Source organism: Phacochoerus africanus, chromosome 16 (genome assembly GCF_016906955.1).
Source record: "Phacochoerus africanus isolate WHEZ1 chromosome 16, ROS_Pafr_v1, whole genome shotgun sequence".
NCBI lineage: Eukaryota > Metazoa > Chordata > Mammalia > Artiodactyla > Suidae > Phacochoerus > Phacochoerus africanus.
The window spans coordinates 6472880-6492803 of record NC_062559.1 but is presented as its reverse complement, the minus strand read 5'-3'; the positions used below and the strand labels follow the sequence as shown (position 1 = coordinate 6492803).

The following is a 19924-nucleotide window of genomic DNA, read 5'->3' as shown; positions in this document are numbered from 1 at the left end:
ATTAGAAGGGGAAATAAAGAATTTCTCCAACAAACAAATGCTAAAAGAGTACAGCAATACTAAGCCCATTCTAAAAGAAATACTGAAAGGGCTTCTCTAAATTAAAAGAGAGAGAGAAAGAAGTGAAAAAAAAGAATTAGGATGGAGGAAACCACAATTGGAAAGCAATTATAAGCCAGCATACAGATCTAAACATGAAGATATTAAAAAATAAAAAGACATCAAAATCATACAATGTGGGCAAGGGACGTGAGAAAAAATATATTCTTTTTTTTATTTTTAATGATGGGTTTGAGCCTATATGATTATCAGGATAAAGTAAGCAGATATAGGAAGGGGTTAACATACTTAAAAAACAGGGCAACTACAAACCAAAACCAAACATTACATTCACAAAAAAATGAAACGTACTCAAGCATGAAATAAATGGAAACCATCCAAGCAACAGGAAAACAAGGTTTAAAATGGCAGTAAATAAATAGCTATCAATAATCACCTTGGAGTTCCTGTCATGGCACAGTGGTTAACGAATCTGACTAGGAACCATGAGGTTGCAGGTTCGATCCCTGCCCTTGCTCAGTGGGTTAAGGATCCAGCGTTGCCGTGAGCTGTGGTGTAGGTCTCAGACATGGCTTGAATCCCGCATTGCTATGGCTCTAGCATAGGCTGGCGGCTGCAGCTCCGATTAGATCCCTAGCTTGGGAACCTCCATATGCCACAGGAGCGGCCCTAGAAAAGGCAAAAAGACAAAAAATAATAATAATAATAATCACCTTAAACGTCAATGGACCAAATGCTCCAATCAAAAGACACAGAGTGGGGGATTGGATAAAAAAGCAAAAACCTTCAATCTGCTGCCTACAAGAAACTCATCTTAGGGCAAAGGACACATATAGATTGAAAGTGAGGGGGTGGGAAAAGATATTTCATACCAATGGACCAGACAGGAAAGCAGGAGTAGCAATACACACATCAGACAAAATAGACTTTAAAATGAAGGCCATTAAGAAAGACAAAGAAGGACACTATTTAATGGTTAAAGGATCCATTCAAGAAGAAGATATTACAATCATCAATATCTATGCCCCTAATATAGGAGCACCCAGATACCTACAGCTAATACTAACAGACATAAAAGGAGAAATCAATGGGAATACAATCACATTAGGAGACTTTAACACCCCACTCACAGCAATGGACAGAGCCTCTAGACAGAAAAGCAATAAGGCAACAGAGATCCTAAAGGACACAATAGAAAAGTTAGACTTAATTGACATTTTCAGGACATGACATCCAAAAAAAAAAAAATCAGAATATACATTCTTCTCAAGTGCACATGGGACATTCTCAAGAACTGATCACATCCTGGGGCACAAAGCTAACCTCAACAAACTTAAGAGTGTGGAAATTATTTCAAGTATCTTCTCTTACCACATGGCATGAAACTAGAAATCAACCATAGGAAAAGAAATGAGAAAAAACTTACTACGTGGAGACTAAGCAACATGCTACTGAAAAACCAATGGGTCAATGAGGAAATCAAGAAAGAAATTAGAAAATGCCTCGAGACAAATGATAATGAAGACACATCCACTCAAAATCTATGGGATGCTGAAAAGCAGTGCTCAGAGGGAAATTCATGGCAATACAGGCCTTCCTCAAAAAAGAAGAAAAATCTCAAATTGACAACTTAACCCACCACCTAAATGAATTAGAAAAAGAAGAACAAGAAAAACCTAAAGTCAGCAGAAGGAAGGAAATCATAAACATCAAAGAGGAAATCAATAAAATAGAGACAAAAAAAATAGACAAAATCAATAAAACCAAGAGCTGGTTCTTTGAAAAGGTAAACAAAATTGACAAACCTCTGGCTAGACTCACTAAGAAGAGAAGAGAAAAAACCCAGATAAGCAAAATAAGATAGGAAAAAGGAGAAGTCACAATGGATACTACAGAAGTACAAAAAACCATGAGAGAATACTATGCGAAATTATACGCCAACAAGTTTGACAACCTAGAAGAAATGGACAACTTTTTAGAGACTTACAGCCTGCCAAAACTGAATCAAGAAGAAATAGATCAGCTGAACAGACGGATCACTAGAAATGAAATTGAATATATTATAAAAACACTCCCTACAAATAAACGTCCAGAACCAGATGGCTTCACAGGTGAATTCTACCAAACATACGAAAAGGAACTTACACCCAACCTCCTTAAACTTTTCAAAAGGTTGAAGAAGAAGGAACACTCCCAAAGACACTCTATGATGCCACCACCATCCTAATTCCAAAACCAGACGAAGATATCACCAAAAAAGAAAACTATAGCCCAATATCTCTGATGGATATAAACGCAAAAATTCTCAACAAAATTTTAGCCATCCAAATCCAACAACATATAAAAAAGATCATACACCACGACCAGGTGGGATTCATTCCAGGTGCACAAGGATGGTTCAACATACGCAAATCAATCAATGTCATACACCACATTAACAAAAAGTCGAAAACCACATGATCATCTCAATAGTTGCAGAAAAAGCATTTGACAAAGTCCAACATCCATTCATGATAAAAACTCTTACCAAAGTGGGTATAGAGGGAACATACCTTAACATAATCAAAACCATTTATGATGAACCCACAGCAACTATAATACTCAATGGAGAAAAGCTGAAAGCCTTCCCATTAAAATCTGGAACAAGACAAGGATGTCCACTCTCACCACTGTTATTCAACATAGTGCTGGAAGCCCTAGCCACGGCAATCAGACAAACAAAAGAAATAAAAGGCATCCAAATAGGAAGAGAAGACGTAAAACTGTCACTGTATGCAGATGACATGATACTATATATAGAAAACCCTAAGGACTCAACCCAAAAACTTCTTCAACTGATCAACAAATTCAGCAAAGTAGCAGGATATAATATTAACATTCAGAAATCAGTCACATTTTTGTATGCGAAATGTTAGAAAAGGAATACAAAAATACGATACCTTTTAAAATTGGACCTCACAAAATCAAATACCTGGGAATACACCTGACAAGGAGGTAAAGGACTTATATGCTGAGACCTATGAAATGTTAATCAAGGAAATTAAAGAAGATGTAAAGATATGGGAAGATATTCCATGCTCCTGGGTGGGAAAAATTAATATTGTAAAAATGGCCATACTACCCAAAGCAACCTACAGATTCAATGCAATCCCTATCAAATTACCCATGACATTTTCCACAGAACTACAACAAACAATACAAAAATTTGTATGGAACCCCAAAGACTCAGAATTGCCAAAGCAATTATGAGGAACAAAAACCAAGCAGGAGGCATAACTCTCCCAGACTTCAGGCACTATTACAAAGCCACAGTCATCAAGACAGTGTGGTACTGGTACAAAATCAGACATACAGACCAATGGAACAGAATAGAGAACCCAGAAATAAAACCAGACACCTATGGTCAATTAACCTTTGACAAAGGAGACAAGAACATAAAATGGGAAAAGGACAGTCTTTTCAGCAAGTATTGCTGGGAAACCTGGACAGCTACATGAAAATCAATGAAACTAGAACACACCCTCACACCATGCAGAATAATAAACTCAAAATGGCTTAAAAACTTAAACATAAGGAGTTCCCGTCCTGGCACAGTGGTTAACGAATCTGACTAGGAACCATGAAGTTTCGGGTTCAATCCCTGGCCTTGCTCAGTGGGTTAAGGATCTGGCGTTGCTGTGAGCTGCGGTGTAGGTCGCAGACGCGGCTCCAATCCCATGTTGCTATGGCTCTGGCATAGGCCAGTGGCTACAGCTCCGATTCAACCCCTAGCCTGGGAACCTCCATATGCCACGGGAGCAGCTCAAGAAAAGGCAAAAAATACAAAAAAAAAAAAAAACTTAAACCTAAGACAAGACACCATCAAACTCCTAGAAGAAAACATAGGCAAAACATTCTCTGACATCAACCTTATGAATATTTTCTCAGGTCAGTCTCCCAAAGCAACAGAAATAAAAGCAAAAATAAACCAATGGGGCCTAATCAAACGGACGAAATTTTGCACAGCAAAGGAAACCAAAAAGAAAACAAAAAGACAACTTACAGAATGGGAAAAAATAGTTTCAAATGATGCAACCGACAAGGGCTTAATCTCTACAATATACAAGCAACTTATACAACTCAATAGCAAAAAAAGCCAACAACCCAATTGAAAAATGGGCAAAAGACCTGAAGAGACATTTTTCCAAGGAAGATGTACAGATGGCAACAAGCACATGAAAAAATGCTCAACATCTCTGATTATAAGAGATATGCAAATCAAAACTACCACAAGATACCACCTCACACCCGTCAGAATGGCCATCATTAATAAGTCCACAAATAACAAATGCTGGAGGGGCTGTGGAGAAAAGGGAACCCTCCTGCACTGTTGGTGGGAATGTCAACTGGTACAGCCACTATGAAGGACAGTTTGGAGATACCTTAGAAATCTATACATAGAACTTCCATATGACCCCGCAGTCCCACTCTTGGGCATCTATCCGGACAAAACTCTACTTAAAAGAGACACATGCACCCGCATGTTCATTGCAGCTCTATTCACAATAGCCAAGACATGGAAACAACCTAAACGTCCATTGACAGATGATTGGATTAGGAAGATGTAGTATATGTACACAATGGAATACTACTCAGCCATAAAAAAGAATGACATCATGCCATTTGCAGCAACATGGATAGAACTAGAGACTCTCATACTGAATGAAGTAAGTCAGAAAGACAAAGACAAATACCATATGATATCACTTATATCTGGAATGTAATATACAGCACAAATGAACCTTCCCACAGAGAAGAAAATCATGGATTTGGAAAACAGACTTTTGGTTGCTGAGGGGGAGTGGGAGGGAGATGGGTGGTTGGGGAGCTTGGGGTTAATAGATGCAAACTACTACCTTTGGAATGGATTAGCAATGAGATCCTGCTGTGTAGCACTCAGAACTCTTGTCTAGTCACTTATGATGGAGCATGACAATGTGCGAAAATAGAATGTGCACATGTATGTGTAACTGGGTCACCATGCTGTACAGTAGAAAAAAATTGTATTGGGGAAATAACTATTAAAAAATAATAATAATTTTTAAAAAAGAACTCCCCCCCCAAAAAAAAAAAACAAAGAAGAAGAAGAAGGTATATTTGGACTCATTTCTGGTACCCAACCTGCTTTCTATGAATATTTTAAAAACTCAATTCTTCTACTCCCTGGAGAACTTTTGTCTCTTTTTGAATTTTTTCCTTTTTTTTTTTTCCTTGCTGTTTGCTGTTATTTCAAGTTGTTTGCTTTCAGTTTCTTTTCTAGGTTCTTGATTTTTTACACCCCATCTCAGGATCCCATGATGTTGCCTGAGAGATATCATGTGATGTGCTTCCTGTTTTTCAGCTTTTGGCCTCATGCTTCCTTAATTTCTAAAGAAAATTTTTTTTTTTTTTTTGTCTTTTTAGGGCTGCACCAGTGCCCTACGGAGGTTCCCAGCCTAGGGGTTGAATCGCAGCTGCAGCTGCCAGCTTACTACACCACAGTCACAGCAATGTGGGATTCGAGCTACATGTGTGACCTACACCACAGCTCACGGCAATACCATATCCTTAACCCACTGAGCGAGGCCAGGGATTGAATCTGAGTCTTCATAGATACTTGTTGGGTTTGTTTCCACTGAGCCACCATGTAAACTCCCTTCCTTTGTTTTTAGCGACTCTTTATGATAATGGCTTGGTTTTTTGGTCTTGTGGTTTCATATTCTGGGGTGGTTCCTTACACAGCTTGAGAGCAGTGACTTGTTTGTCCCTTTTTTTTTTTTTTTTTTTTGGCCATGCCTGTGGCATGTAGAAGTTCCTGGGCTAGGGACCACACCCAAGCCACTTCAGTGATAATGCTGGATTCTTAACTGCTTGGCCACCAGGGAACTCCATGACTTGTTTGTTTCCTATAGCTGGATTTATTTTATTTTATTTTATTTATTGTATTGTATTAATTTCGGGGGGCTGCACCTGCAGCATATGGACATTCCCAGGCTTCAAATCAGAGCTGCAGCTGCCTGCCTACACCACAGCCACAGCAAGGTGGGATCTAAGCCACATCTACAACTTATACCGTAGCTTGTGGCAACACCAAATCCTTAACCCACTGAGCAAGGCCAGGGATGGAACCCACATCCTCATGGATACTAGTTGGGTTCTTAACCCACTACATCACAGTGGGAACTCCCCTGAAGCTGGATTTCTAAAAGTCATTCCAATCTTGGTTCCTCACTGGGCACTTCACTTGGAACTGCTTTTTAAGTTCCTGATTTCACGGGCGTAGGCCAGTGGCTACAGCTCCGATTCGACCCCTAGCCTAGGAACCTCCATGTGCTGCAGGAGCGACCCAAGAAATGGCAAAAAGACAAAAAAAAAAAAAAAGATCTTCTGGGATACATGAAGTGATATAATAGTCTCTGAAGGTAGGATGTGATACGTTAACAGTGCATATTGTAAATTGTGGGGTAGCCGCTAAACAAATAAAATGAAGCATAGCTGACAAAGCAATAGTGGAAATAAAATGAAAATTTAAAATTTCACCAGAAGGAGTTCCCTGGTGGCTTAGTTTGTTAAAGATTCAGTGCTGCCACTGCTGTGGCTTAGGTTCTATCCCTAATCTGGAAAAAAAAAAAAAAATCACCAGGAAAAAAAAAAAAAAAAGAGCGAGAACAAGGGGAAAAAAAGAACAAGGGACTATTAGAAACAAATAGCAAAATAACAAATTTAAACACAACCATATCAATAATCATATTTCACATAAATTGTCTAAATTCTGCAAGTGTAAGACGGATTGGGTAAAAAAGCAAAACTTACCTGCATGCTGTCTAGAGGAAATCCTACTCTAAAGACATAGATAGCTTAAAGTAGAAGAGTTAAAAAAGATATACTGAGTATAGATGAAGCCTTTGAAACCTGCATTGGCTATAATATCAGTCAAAGTGGCCTCAGAACCACGCCATCTCTACACCAGGAATAAAGGAGGACCCTTCTTCATGGTGAAGGGGTAATTCATCAACACGACACAGCGATGCCGTGAGACGCTCCTCCTAAGCAACTGAACCTCAAAAAAAACCCCAGAGAACTTCAAAATGCAAGAAGTGAAAACTGACAGAAATAAATGGAGAAAAAGAAAAAATCCACAGTTATAGTTGGAGATTTCAACATTCCTTACTCAATAATGTTTTTTAATTTCCTTTCTGCCCCTATGATTGTGCTCAGACAGGGGAAGAGAAGTTGCTTCATAATTCAGATTTCTTCCCATTAAACTCTGACTTGTGGTTTCATTTCCCCACTTCCTATAATCTTAGGGTTGAGTGGGGGGGGGTGGCTGAAGAATGCATGAAGGGACAGAGGGAAGATGAATTCTAAGACTTAGATTATGCTTCCAGATCCTGCACAGGGGGTGTTTTGGTATATGCCGTCTAAGATTTTTGGGGCTCCGTTTTCTCTTTTGTAAAAAAAAAAAAAAAGAAATTGTAGTCTGTCTCCTGTCTGAAAGCAAAGCCAGAGCCCCAAAATCACTCTGAGCAGGGAGAGGAGGGCGGATGCTGTTCACGCTTCCTCAGGGATCCGACCCACGGAGTTTCCCAGCATCCTGTGGGGCTGATTCTTGGCATAGCCTGAAAGGTCTACCCCGACCAGGCAGCTGCTCTCAGAATTTTCACCAATGTCGGTCGCAGCTGATCATGCCCACGGGGTGAGCTCTGTCACACGTGGTGGGTAGAGGCTGGCCAAGGGTGAGAGACCAATTTTGCTCATTCTTGGGCAAAGTCATCACACTCAAGGTGGAAAAGGAGTGTGTGGATGGTGGGACCAGGACACAGATGTGGGGCAGGGAAAACCCTTTCTTCGCTTCAACAACAAAGGAAATTGGCTTCGGAAATGGGTAGGAGAAAAAGGGAAATGGCCATTTTCTCCTTACTTTTCCATCGTTCATTTGCAGTGTCATGAGTGTTGACCAAGCCCAGAAATGTCCCTTTTTATTTTATTTTTTGGCCATGTCTGCAGAATGTGGAAGTTCCTGGGTCAGGGGTGGAACCCACACCACAGCTGTAACCAGAGCCATGGCAGTGACAATGCTGGATCCCCAACCCACTGAGCCATGAGGGAACTCCTATACCCCCTTCCTTTTTATGGCTAAATAATATTCCTTTGTGTGAATATATCATGTTTTGTTTATATGCATTCATCAATTGATGTACATTTGGGTTGTTTTGTTTCCATTCTTTTTATCTGTTCGCTTTTTTTTTTTTAAGGGCCACACCTGTGGCATATGGAAATTCCCAGGCTAGGAGTCGGATGAGAGCTGCCGCTGCTGGCCACAGCTACAGCCACAGCAACAGGAATCCAAGCTGAGTCTGTGACCTACACCACAGCTCACAGCAATGCCAGATCCTTAACCCACTGAGAGAGGCCAGGGATCAAACCCACAGCCTCATGGATACTAGTTGGGTTTGTTACTGCTGAGCTGTGACGGGAACTCCATATCTTATCTGGTTTTGACTTTCATTTCCCTAATGATGCATATCAATGACTAATGTTTTTCATCTTTCCATGTGTTTATTGGCCATTTGTGTATTTTATTTGTAGAAATTCCTATTTAAATGTTTTGCTCATTTAAAAATTGGATTATTTATCTTTTTGTTGTGAAGTTGTAAGAGTCCATCATATTTTCTGGATATTAGATCTTTATCCAATACATAGTTTGCAAATATCTTCTCCCATTCTGTAAGCTGTCTTTTACTTTTTTGGATATTGTTCTTTGATGAGCAGAAGTTTTACATTTTGATGAAATGTAATTTGCTTTTCTTTGGTGCTTTTGGTGTCGTATATTAGAAGCTATTGCCTAATCTGTGATCATGAATATTTACACTTGTGTTTTCTTTTAAGAGCTTTGTAGTCTTTGACTCATATTTAGGTCTTTGATCTGTTGTACATTTTTAGATCATTCAAGATAAGGATCCAAACTCATTATCTTGCTTGTGGATGTCAAGAGTATGTTGAAAAATGAACAAGACCAAAATCAAGAACCTCCATCAGAGCCTCTGCTGGATCTGCACACAACCCCTTAAACCAAAGCAACCTCTGTGGCTGAAGAAATGTCAAGTCTCAGCATTTGGCATCGGTGGTCCTGTTAGTGTTTGCAATGGTTTCTGGGCAGGGTTTGTGGACCACTCTTTCCAATATGTGTTCAGCTGCTGCAGATTCTTTTCCCTTTTTACATGTCTCTTTAGTGATCTGAGGTCTTCAAGAACCCGAGCGTCTCTGGCTGTGAAGGTGGTGGACAGAGGATACTGTAGGGGAGAGACCTGGGATGACACAGCTGTATGAGAGACGAGCTTGTGTTTGTGGGGGTGCCGGAGACCAAGCAAATGTGGGTGGAGAGATAGGGAGGCAGATTTAGGACTGAACACAGGCTGACCTGACTCACCTCACCTGGCCCAGAGAGCTGATTCTCCCAGATGTGCACGGGACAGGAGAAGATGTTGTGGAAACCCACCAGCCAATCACCAGTTTTCATCCCGTAAAGACCTGTTCACCCTTTATTTTGAGATCGCAATAAAAGAAAATAATTTTCTAAATATCTTAAATTTTTAAGTGTGTCCCTGAATTGAAAAGCATACCCTTGCTTTGTCCTGAGTGTGTGTTAAGCCAGTGAGAAAATGCCTCCTTGGGAGGAGCTGTACTGCAGGACCTCTGTGGCCCTTACGGACACACAACTGAGTGTGGGGTGCAGGGGCATATGGGTTTTGTAGCTGGGGTTAGGAATGATAGAGTATCATCTTTGTTCACTGGGCATATAAGGCAGGTGAACAACGACTGGCAAATACTGACGTCTTTTAAGATGACCTGATTTCCTGTACATTCATTTATTCAATCCAGTTCAACTCAAACAAGCCAGTATGGACTCAGGGCTCTGCTCTGGGACGGTTCTGCCCTCCATCCTGCCTGAAGTGGTGGGGGGCGGGGGAGCAAATGCTCCTCTCCTGCTCTCAGGCGCCAAGACGATGTAATGACAGGAGAGAGTCAAGGCAGTCCGAGGTCAGGGGAAAGCAGGCAAAGGCACAGAGGTTGTTTGGCTTCAGGAAGGGGAGTGCCTGGGGACCTCCAGGTCACATGGGAATGTTTCAGGAGGGACATGGGACCTGGCAGGATTCTGAAGTTGGTAGAAGAGGCAGGTGAGGGAAGAGAGGAGAGCATGTGGGCGCTGAAACTGCAGAGCACCAGGGATGAATCTGGTGTCACTTGATTAAGTCCAAGTCTTATTTACAGCCTGTCGGTCAGGACCGACCTCCCCAAAGCCAGTGTGAACCGTACAGCAGGATCACCCCGCTCAGCAGCCCCGCCAGGCTCAGGCTCCACCACGTCCCCAGTGCCTGGGGCCACTTCCACCGACTGGCCAGCAGCCAGCCCCACCGCTGCTTCAGCTGGCGGCCTGCCACTCGCTCGGCCACCTTGCGGAGCCTCTCCTCCGGGCTCACGCCGCCCAGGGCCTGCGCCAGGCGGTACACGTCGTTGGTGTAGGGGGCGCCGCCGCGGTCCCTCACCAGATCCTCCACCAGCCTCATCAGCTCCGTCACCTGCGCCTCCTGCTCGGGACCCGTGGCGCGGTTGTTCAAGGCGCAGACCCGGCCCCCGCACTCGGCCACCAGCTGCCTGAGCGCCGGGTTCTCGCTGTCGCGCACGTAATCCTGCAGGGAGCCCTCCGCCAGGTCCTCCTTGCGGGTGAAGACCACGATCGTGTGCGCCGAGACCCCGGCCCCGAACAGCGCCTTCACCGCCCTCCAGGCCTGCTGGTCCTGGGCCGTGAAGCGGCCCAGCTGCGTCACCAGGAGCAGGGCGTGGGGCCCGGGGGCTGCGAGCAGGTAGCAGCGGCCTCTCTCCTTGCAGTCGGGGTCTGTCCGGGCGACTTCGGAGCTGAAAAGGTCCGGGGTGTCAAGGACGTCCACGTCCCACTCCGCCCACCTGCCGCTCGCCACGGCACAGCTTCGGGTCACCGACGTGGCCCTGAGCCTGGAGTCAAAGTGCTTCCGGCCCAGGATGCTGTTTCCCGTGGAGCTCTTCCCCGCCCCCGTCCTCCCGGCCAGGAGGAGCCGCAGCCTGGGCTCCTGCAGGGCCGCCTGGAGGTCCTCAGAACCTGCGAGACCAACGATCTGTCAGTCCGGGCCTTAAAGCAGCGCGCGCCGCCCGGCACGTGGGTCGCCTGGACTCCTTTGGAACAAAGGGGAACAGGGGCCCCCCCGCCTTTGGCTTTTCGGACCGAACCTTTAGGAGCCCTCAACTCGGGAGCGGGACAGCGTTCCTCGCACATTGCTCCCCTGTCTGGCGCCACACCTGCCCCTGCAGGGGCGCCCCCAGCCGGTGAGGCTTCCTCGGGAGGACGCCCCTCTGTCACACAGGCGCCCCGCCCTCTGACCTCATCGGTCATCCGCCACACTGCGCAGAGCTGGTCCCCAGGCGACAGCCTCAGTGGCCTCGGCCATGCCTTCCCAGACACCCTCCCACCGCAGCAAGGCAGGAGGGGCAGTGGGCCTGGCAGCCAGGGCTCTCTGGAGTCCCACGCCCCGGGTCTGGATCACAGCCCCACCCCCTGCCAGCCGTGTCCCCCTGGGAAGCGGCTTCGCCTCAGTGTGAAAGCTCCTCTGCACAAACGAGACCAATAGAGAACATTGCGCTGTCCTCACAGGGCTGCAGAGGGTGAGAGGAGAGCATCTCTCCTGCCCTCCCTCCTCCCCCTCCTCCCCATCCCCCTTCCCTCCTCCTCCGCCCTCCTCCTCCTCTGTCTCCTCTCTCTTAAACCTGCTGCCGAAGGAGATACATGCTCAACCCTCCATCCTTGTTCCCTGACACCTTCGACCTGGGGAGCCCCCTGTCCTCTAGCACATGCTTCGATGCCATCCACGTCCCCTTCTGTGGAGATCACAGCAGGTGTACTTTCTTCGTCTTACGTTAGGAACGGAGGTGCAGGTGACACAAATAACTTAATATCTCACAGCAGGGCAGGGACAGAGATCTCGGTCTAATGCCAACCCCAAGGCCCTTGCTGATTTATCCCAGCATCGAGAAACCTCTGGGGCTTCTCTCTGTTCTTGAGTCTTGACTTAGCCCCCTTCCTTGTTACCCAGAGCTCACAGCTGGGGGCAGATACGCATTATGAGGTATGTTCTTACCATGGGGATTTTCTTCATTTCGTGCTGTCTTCTGTCTTCTCATGATTAACTGAAAGAGTCCCAAACACAATTTGTTCATTCACTCGTTCATCAAATAGGTATAACTACCTACAATGCTTCAATCTAATTCCAAAGAGCTGGGGACACCACAGTGACAAGGTCATAGTTCCTGCCCTCCCCCGAGCATCAGAGTTTGGGGAAGACATTGGAGGAGCCAGGTCAGGGTTGGAATATGACCCTGTGAGAATATTCGCTGAGCCTGGTTTTGTCTTCAGGACCTCCGAGTGCAAAGAGCAGACGGGAGGATATAACACTTGCTCTGTGTCAATGAGAAAGCTCTAGAGAGAAGTTTTTTTCTGGGGAAAAAACTATGCCAGTGACATTGGCTGAGCCATTGCATTTTCCCAGAAGAGTCAGCAGCTGGGGGAGACTTTGCAAAACCCTGAGAACAAGAACACTTCCTTGCTCAGCGTGTCAGGGACCCAGCTTAAGCTTGTTGGCCTGGGAACTAACAAAAAGAAAATGGGCGTTTTGGTTTTGGACATTGGAAAACAGACATATTTCCCAAACGGCTTCTCAGAGAAGCCCAGCGTTTGGCTGGTCCTAATATGTCTAAAGAGGGGGAGACTGGGAAGCTCCCCTCCAACCCCTGATGATCGAAGGCTTTTCAAACGGAATGGATTGCAACCAATCAAACATTACCGAATACAGGCCCCCACTCTGTGGGCAAGGTGGCCTGACCACAGGAGCACCCGAACACAAGCGCCTCCTCTCTCTCCTCCGACTGCTTCTCCAGCCTCATTCCCAACTAATCCTCTCCCCCCTCGGCTGCTCCACAAACAGCAGGTTTCAGGGTCCTTCCCACCCCCCACTGTGGTGTCACTCCCGCGACCATTCACCCCCCCCCATTTCTCCAGAGTCCTGTCTGTGTGTCCCCAGCCACTTCCAATCCCACCTCTTCTCATCATCCCCTGTTGGCAGCACACACAAAGGAAATCAGAGGCAGAGCTTGGCCAGAGGTCTAGTGACAGGTGTGCCTAGAACTCAATCCGAAGGTCTTTGTGTTTCTGCAGTAACCCCCCTTCATCCCACCAAGTCTTCAGCGAAGTTCACCCCACGGGCAAATCACATCGTGTGAGGCGTTATTTTGTAAATGGAAACCAACAACCTCCCTTAACTGACCCCGAGCAGAAATGAGGAAACAACCAACGAGACTCAAAGCAAATAAAAAAGAATGAAATAATTCCATTTGCAGCAGCATGGCTGGAACTAGAGATTCTCATCCTAAGTGAAATAAATCAGAAGGGGAAAGACAAACACCATGTGATATAACTTATATGTGGCATCTCAAATAGGACACAAATGAATCTATCTATGAAACAGAAACTGACTCTTAGACACCAAGAACAGACTTGAATTGCCAAGGGAGAAAGGGGAGGGGGAGGGGGAGGGAAAGACTGGGAGTTTGAGGTGAGTAGATGCCCTTTTACAAACGGAAGAATAAACGAAGTCCTATTGTATAGCATAGGGAACTATATTCAATATCCTAACATAAACCATAATGGAAAAGATTATATACATTATACATTATATTATAATATATATTATGTATTCTTATGTATATCTGAATCACTTTGCTATACAGCGGAAATTATTACAACATTGTAAATCCACTGTATTTCAATAACAAAAGGCAACCTCTGCCCCCCACCCCCACTCTGAAGAGAAAAGATGCAAAGCAAAGAGGAACAATTTAGCTAAAGCAAGATGTTCTGGCCAAAGGTGGAACTGAAGACAAGCTACAGGGGATCCCTTGCGTAAGCCCTTCGGAACTCCCCCCAAAGTTTGGAATGAAACTTGAAGAGTTCTTCTGATGTTCTTAACGGCTGAAATCTGGGCTTACAAAGACGTGTATTATTGGAAAATATAAAACTTGTAGAATCCTTTCTCTTACAATGCCAAGGGATCAAAGTTTATTTCGCTAGTCCTGCATTTCCTGAATCTGGCATATTTTGGAATTCTTTAGGGACTTATTAAAAATGTCTATTTCCTAGGGATTTTTATTCACATATCTGTATTTAGTAAAAGGAAGTATCTGCCATGCCGAATGATTCTAAGTCATTTGGTCCATGGCCTGAGGGTTTGAATCAGTAACCCTAATCCCATCCCTTCATTACGTAAATGAGATGTAGAAATTAAGATGGCACAGCAGCCCATAGAGCCCTGGACTTGGGGGGCAGATGTTCAAGGGCGTGCGGTGGGGTGGGAAACTGTGTTGATAAACTCAGTTGTCTCCGGGACGCGACTGTGGCCCGTGCTAAGGAGGGTGAGTGTTTTAGGAGGGTTCAGCTCAGATAGAGACAGAATTTCTACTTCAGAACTTGTTCTGAGGTTAGATTTGTTTCCCCAGGAATCTATTTGGCCTTTGCTCCATATGCATGTGGGGAGGGTTTGCTGCTTTCTAAAGTGTGTTTTGTTCCCTGCAGTAGTTCTAGAAAACAAACACCTTTCTTATTTATTCAGGGAGTAGGGAATACACGTCTACTGAACTTCCTCTGTTTGCAACTCAACATCCTTACAAACCTGGACCTGTGAAGTGACTGTGTCTGGATCCCGCGTCCCTTTCTCACGCTCATTAGAATGCAGTGACTCACGGGGGCGAGCATCGACAGGCACAGCTCTTCCCCTTCCTCACAGGTCACGCGCACGCGCGCACCCTCACGCACGCACGCGCACCCTGGCCCCCAGGACGGCTCCCTTTCCCGTGGGCTCACCTTTCCTGCAGAATTGGTGACAGGCTCTCAGGTTGGCTTTGAGCAGCTCCTGACCTACTTCCTGCCTTGCGACTGTAGGTGAAGCTGACTCTTCCTCCCAAACCGGGAGGAAGTCTCTGAGCCTCTCAGACCTCTGAGCTCGGGGAGGGAGGGCCCTGTGCTGATCACTTAAAGAGACAGAGGCATTGGCCTCCGAGCTAAGGGCCCCACTGGATGCTGTCACTGCGCATCCCGCCCCCGCCCCCCCCCCCCCCCGGGCTTTGGGCTTGGGTGATGTTTTCCAGTTTCCTGTGGCACCGGCATCTCATCCCCAACTGGCGCTATAACCTCCGAGGGGAAGAAGCCTGATATTCTTTCTGGCCTCTTTTTACCTTTTTTTTTTTTTTTTTTCTCAAATTGGAGCTGCCGCTGGCTGCTGGCCTCTGACTTATTTCACTTAGTAAAGGCCTTCGGGGTCCATAGATAGACCCTTAGGTTGCTTCCATACCTGGGCTATTGTGAATAACGCTGCTGTAAACACAGGAGTGCAGATATCGTTTGGAGATCCTGTTTTCACTTCCCTGGGGTAGGTACCTCCAAGTGGAAGTGCTGGATCACATCGTAGCTCTCGGTTTAATTTTTGGAGGAAACGCCATGCGGTGTTCCATAGTGACTGCACCAGTTTACATTCCACTAACAGCACCCAAATGGTCCCTTTTCTCCACGTCCTTGCCAACACTCGTTACCTCTTGTCTTTTTGATGATGACCGTTCTAACAGGTATAAGGCAATTTTTCATGGTGGTTTTGATTTATATTTTCTTGATGATTCATGTTGAGAAGTTTTTCACTTACCTGTTGGCCATTTGTATGTCTATTCAGGTCATCTGCCCATTTAAATTGGATTTTTTTGGTTTGTTTTTGTGTGTGTGTGTGGTTTTTTGGCTACAAAGTTGTATGGATTCCCTGTATACGTTGAAATGTTACCCCTTGTTAGATATATGATTTACAAATATTTTCTCTCATTCTATGAATTGCCTTTTCATTTTGCTGAATGTTCTTTTTGCTGTGCAGAAACTTTTTAGTTTTATGTAGTCTCATTTCTTCTTCTTTTTTTTTTTTTTTTTTTTTTTTAAGTAATTTTAGAGACACACCCTCGGCATATAGCGGTTCCCAGGCTAGGGGTTGAATTGGAGCTGTAGCCACCAGCCTACACCACAGCCACAGCCACTCCAGATCTCAGCCACATCTGCAGCTTACACCACAGCTCACAGCAATGCTGGATCTTTAACCCACTGAGCAAGGCCAGGGATTGAACCTGTGTCCTCATGGATGCTAGTCAGATTTGTTTCTGCTGAGCCACGATGCGAAGTCCTCTCACTTATTGACTTTTGCTTTTGTTTCTTGTGCTTTTGGTGTCAAAAAAAGGAAAAAGAAAAATTGTTGCCAAAACTGATGTCGAGGAGCCTACCCCCTGTGTTTTCTTCTACGAGTTTAATGGTTTTAAGTCATAAATTCCCGTCTTAGTCTGTTTTGAGTTGATTTTTGTGTATGGTGTGTGACAAGAGTCCAGTTTGATCGTTTTGCACGTGGCTATCCAATTTTCCCAACACCATTTATTGAAGAGACTCTTCTTTCCTCATTATGTATTCTTGACTTATTTATAGTAAATTAACTGACCACATATACATGGACTTATTTCTGGGGTCTGTGTTCTATTCTTTAAATATATTTACAATTGTTATTTGGAAGCCTTGTCTTCAAATCCAGCATCCGGGCACTCTGACAGGCAGTATATGTTACCTGTCGGGTTGGGGCGGGGCGGGGTCGTAGATTCCTGTTTCTTTGTATGTTTTGTAGCACTAAAAACTGGGCAATTTAGGTTATATAGTGTAGCCACTCTGGATTATGCTTTTCTGGGGCCTGATCTCCTATTGTTGCATATTTGTTTTGCAAATAGTCTAGCTCTCCTGCCGTGTGGCATGTCTGATGTTGCGCCTCAGAGTCTGCAACCTTGGGCAGGCACACCGTCACCTGCATGACGTCACCTGCATGACAATAGTTCTAGAAGTGTCCTCTTTGAATGTCTCTTTCTCTAATCTCTCCTTTAATCTGTGTGTCCCGGGGGTATTACACCCAGTTGTCAGGCTTACTAAGTGCCAGTTGATGGCCTTCTAGTTTTGACAAGGGGGGGGGGGGGAATGAGGTTTCCCAGTTGTTTATTAGCCCCTTTGAGAACGGCCATTGTTAGGGTTTTGAAAGATTGCAACCTCCATACTCCCCGATTCCCTGTTTAGAGTTTATTTTGTTCCATTCATGTTGAAGTCAGACGTGCTGACTATTGCGCCTAATCCGAAGAAGGCCCTGATGTGTTTGGAGACTCACGGGACAGCCTCCGATCCTCAGGCAAGGCCAGCTTGGGGAGGGATCTGAGCAGGATCCTAAGGACAGCTCGGGGCCACTTCCATTGGGAGTGAAAAATGCTGCCCGTATCTGTAAACAAAGGTGTTGCCGCCCTCATGCCCTCACATTACATCCTCCCTGAAGGTGAGCCCTGAGGACACTCAGAAAGAGAAAGCATAGATCCTGGGCCCAGAGAGCTGAGGTGTGAATCACAGGAAGGATCGCAGTGTGCCCAGACTCTTGCCTCTCCCCCTACATAGAAAAGCACTACATTCCTTAACATGAGATGTCTGGTTTTCTGATCATATAAGAAAGGGAATGCCTACATGGGTGTGACTGGGTCCCTTTACTGTACAGCAGAAATTGGCACAGCATTATCCATCCACTGCACTTTAATTAAAAAGAAAAAGTACAAGAGATATCCGGTTGTCTTTAATTAACAGTCATCAGTGGATGTTCCAACTACACAGAGTCTTTGTTGCAAAAACCCCTGTGTCCTGGCCCCGCTCCTCGCCTCTTTGGAGCCTCCTCTCAAAGTTAACCGAGACGCTGTGTCCCGCCCGGGCTTCCATCTTCAGGTTTGTCCGCTAAATAAACCAGAACTCTCAACTTTAAGGTTGTGCTTTTTTTTTTTTTTAGACGGCACCACAGTGAGCTTTCTTCTTGGCCCAGCCTTTCTCTTCTCCTTCTTTCGGAACACTTCAGCAAGTACAAGCACGGGAACACGGGCCCTGAGGTCTGGCCTTTCTAGCCTGTGCTGTGACCACAACGTCGAGCAATGAGTAAGAGAGGGCAGGGAGGAGGGGAGGCAGGAAGTGGCCCCAGCTGAGGCGGGATGCATGTTTTTCTCTACACAAGTGAACTGACAGTAAATCATCCCGTTGCCCATTTCTTGAGAATACAGGGGTTTATGGGAAACAAAACCAAGTTTGTACTATGCTATGCTGAGACGGACATTACAGATGTTCCGTTATCCACTGGTAAAGTTTTATTGATAGGATTCATCCTTACTCAGGAAGCACGGAAATCCTCTCTACGGGAAGACTCAAGTGTCAACTGAAAAATACGCACAACCTAAACACTGAGCGTTATATTTTACTTGGTGGAAAAAAAAACTGAGGACTTGAGCCTGTGCTTAGAAAGGCCCTGCTCTTGGTGTAATGCTCTGTTGACGTCAACTAGAAATTCTTAGTGCGTTCTGAACGAAGTGCCTGGCATTTTCATTTTGTGCCAGCCTTCACAAATGACACAGCTGGCCCCGATCTGTGCCTTTTTTGGAAGTCAGGAAATATTACCTAGGGCCCTTCCAGGTGACCCAAGTCATTGATACCCAACAATCTGACCAATGATAGGGGCCAATCGCATGGCCACTCACATCAAATCTCCACATCTAGCTGCTTACTTCCCTGGGTAGCCGCCCAATGGTCCACCACTTCCTACCACATCTGGTCCTCTTGGTACCTTCCCTTGTGCTTAAGCATGGACAAATCCAATTTCTCAGGGTAGTGAACCAAAATATACAATCAAAACCAAAATATTTTTACGAAGATGCAACAGACAGCTGGACCAGCTGGTCAACCTGCGGGCTTTGACAACCTGTTCCTCACCTCAAAAAAAAACTTTCAGGAGTTCCCGTCGTGGCGCAGTGGTTAACGAATCCGACTAGGAACCATGAGGTTGCGGGTTCGGTCCCTGCCCTTGCTCAGTGGGTTGACGATCCGGTTGCCGTGAGCCGTGGTGTAGGTTGCAGACGTGGCTCGGATCCCACGTTGCTGTGGCTCTGGCGTAGGCCGGTGGCTGCAGCTCCGATTCGACCCCTAGCCTGGGAACCTCCATATGCTGCGGGAGCGGCCCAAAGAAATAGCAAAAAGACAAAAAAAAAAAAAACCTTTCAGAGCAGGTTGGCATCATCCACTGGGTAAATCTAGGATAATCTAGCTCTACCTAGGCTGAAGATAGGAAGAGGTGGGAGAGTTGGGAGGGAAAGCTGAGTCCCTTTCCTGAGTGGATCTTTATTAATATGCATAATTTCCAGTTTGAAAGAAAAGGAAAAAAACTGCGTAAGCAGTGTGGTCCCTGAAAGATATTTTTCCAGGCCTCATCCCCCTCATTTTCTCTTGGTTCCCAGGGGTGTAGAGCCTCTTGGCTTTGTATGTGAGTGCTGTTATTTGAAAGAGTAAAGAAAGCCCCAGAGGACTCTAATAAAGACCCCTGTTATCCAATCAGTGGGCAGTCTCTCCAGGACACACCAATGTCTGACTTCCTCATTTCCTGAAGCAGTCTGCAGCCTCCCACTGCACCCAGGGGAGGTGGTCACACGCTGTGTCTGGCTCTCTGGGCAAGATTTAGGTCATTTAATCAGGGCTTTTTAGATCCATCGCTGTAATCCCAAACAACCAGCACAACTTTGGAAATTTTGGGGACGATGGCAGGCATGTGGAGAAAAAGGGTTCAACCTGACACAACGGAAGCACCCACCCAATGATGGGGCAGTATTTCCGTCTCTTAAAAGGCAACGCATT

At 45.3% G+C, this 19924-nt stretch overlaps 1 protein-coding gene across 2 annotated transcripts; it reads right to left on the bottom strand.

The window, feature by feature from the left end:
- Positions 1 to 9931: 9931 nt before the first annotated feature.
- LOC125117597 (GTPase IMAP family member 1-like) lies at positions 9932 to 15145 on the bottom strand. 2 transcript variants are annotated; one of them, XM_047763579.1, is made up of 3 exons: positions 15023 to 15145; positions 12249 to 12297; positions 9932 to 11215 (listed from the first exon to the last, which is right to left on the bottom strand). In XM_047763579.1, exons 2-3 carry the CDS (start codon positions 12289 to 12291, stop codon positions 10359 to 10361), a joined length of 900 nt encoding a protein of 299 aa, XP_047619535.1. In that variant the 5' UTR covers positions 12292 to 12297; positions 15023 to 15145; the 3' UTR covers positions 9932 to 10358. The 2 variants fall into 2 exon arrangements, with proteins under 2 accessions (XP_047619535.1, XP_047619534.1); XM_047763578.1 differs by lacking the exon at positions 15023 to 15145 and having other exon boundaries at positions 12249 to 12592.
- Positions 15146 to 19924: the final 4779 nt, after the last annotated feature.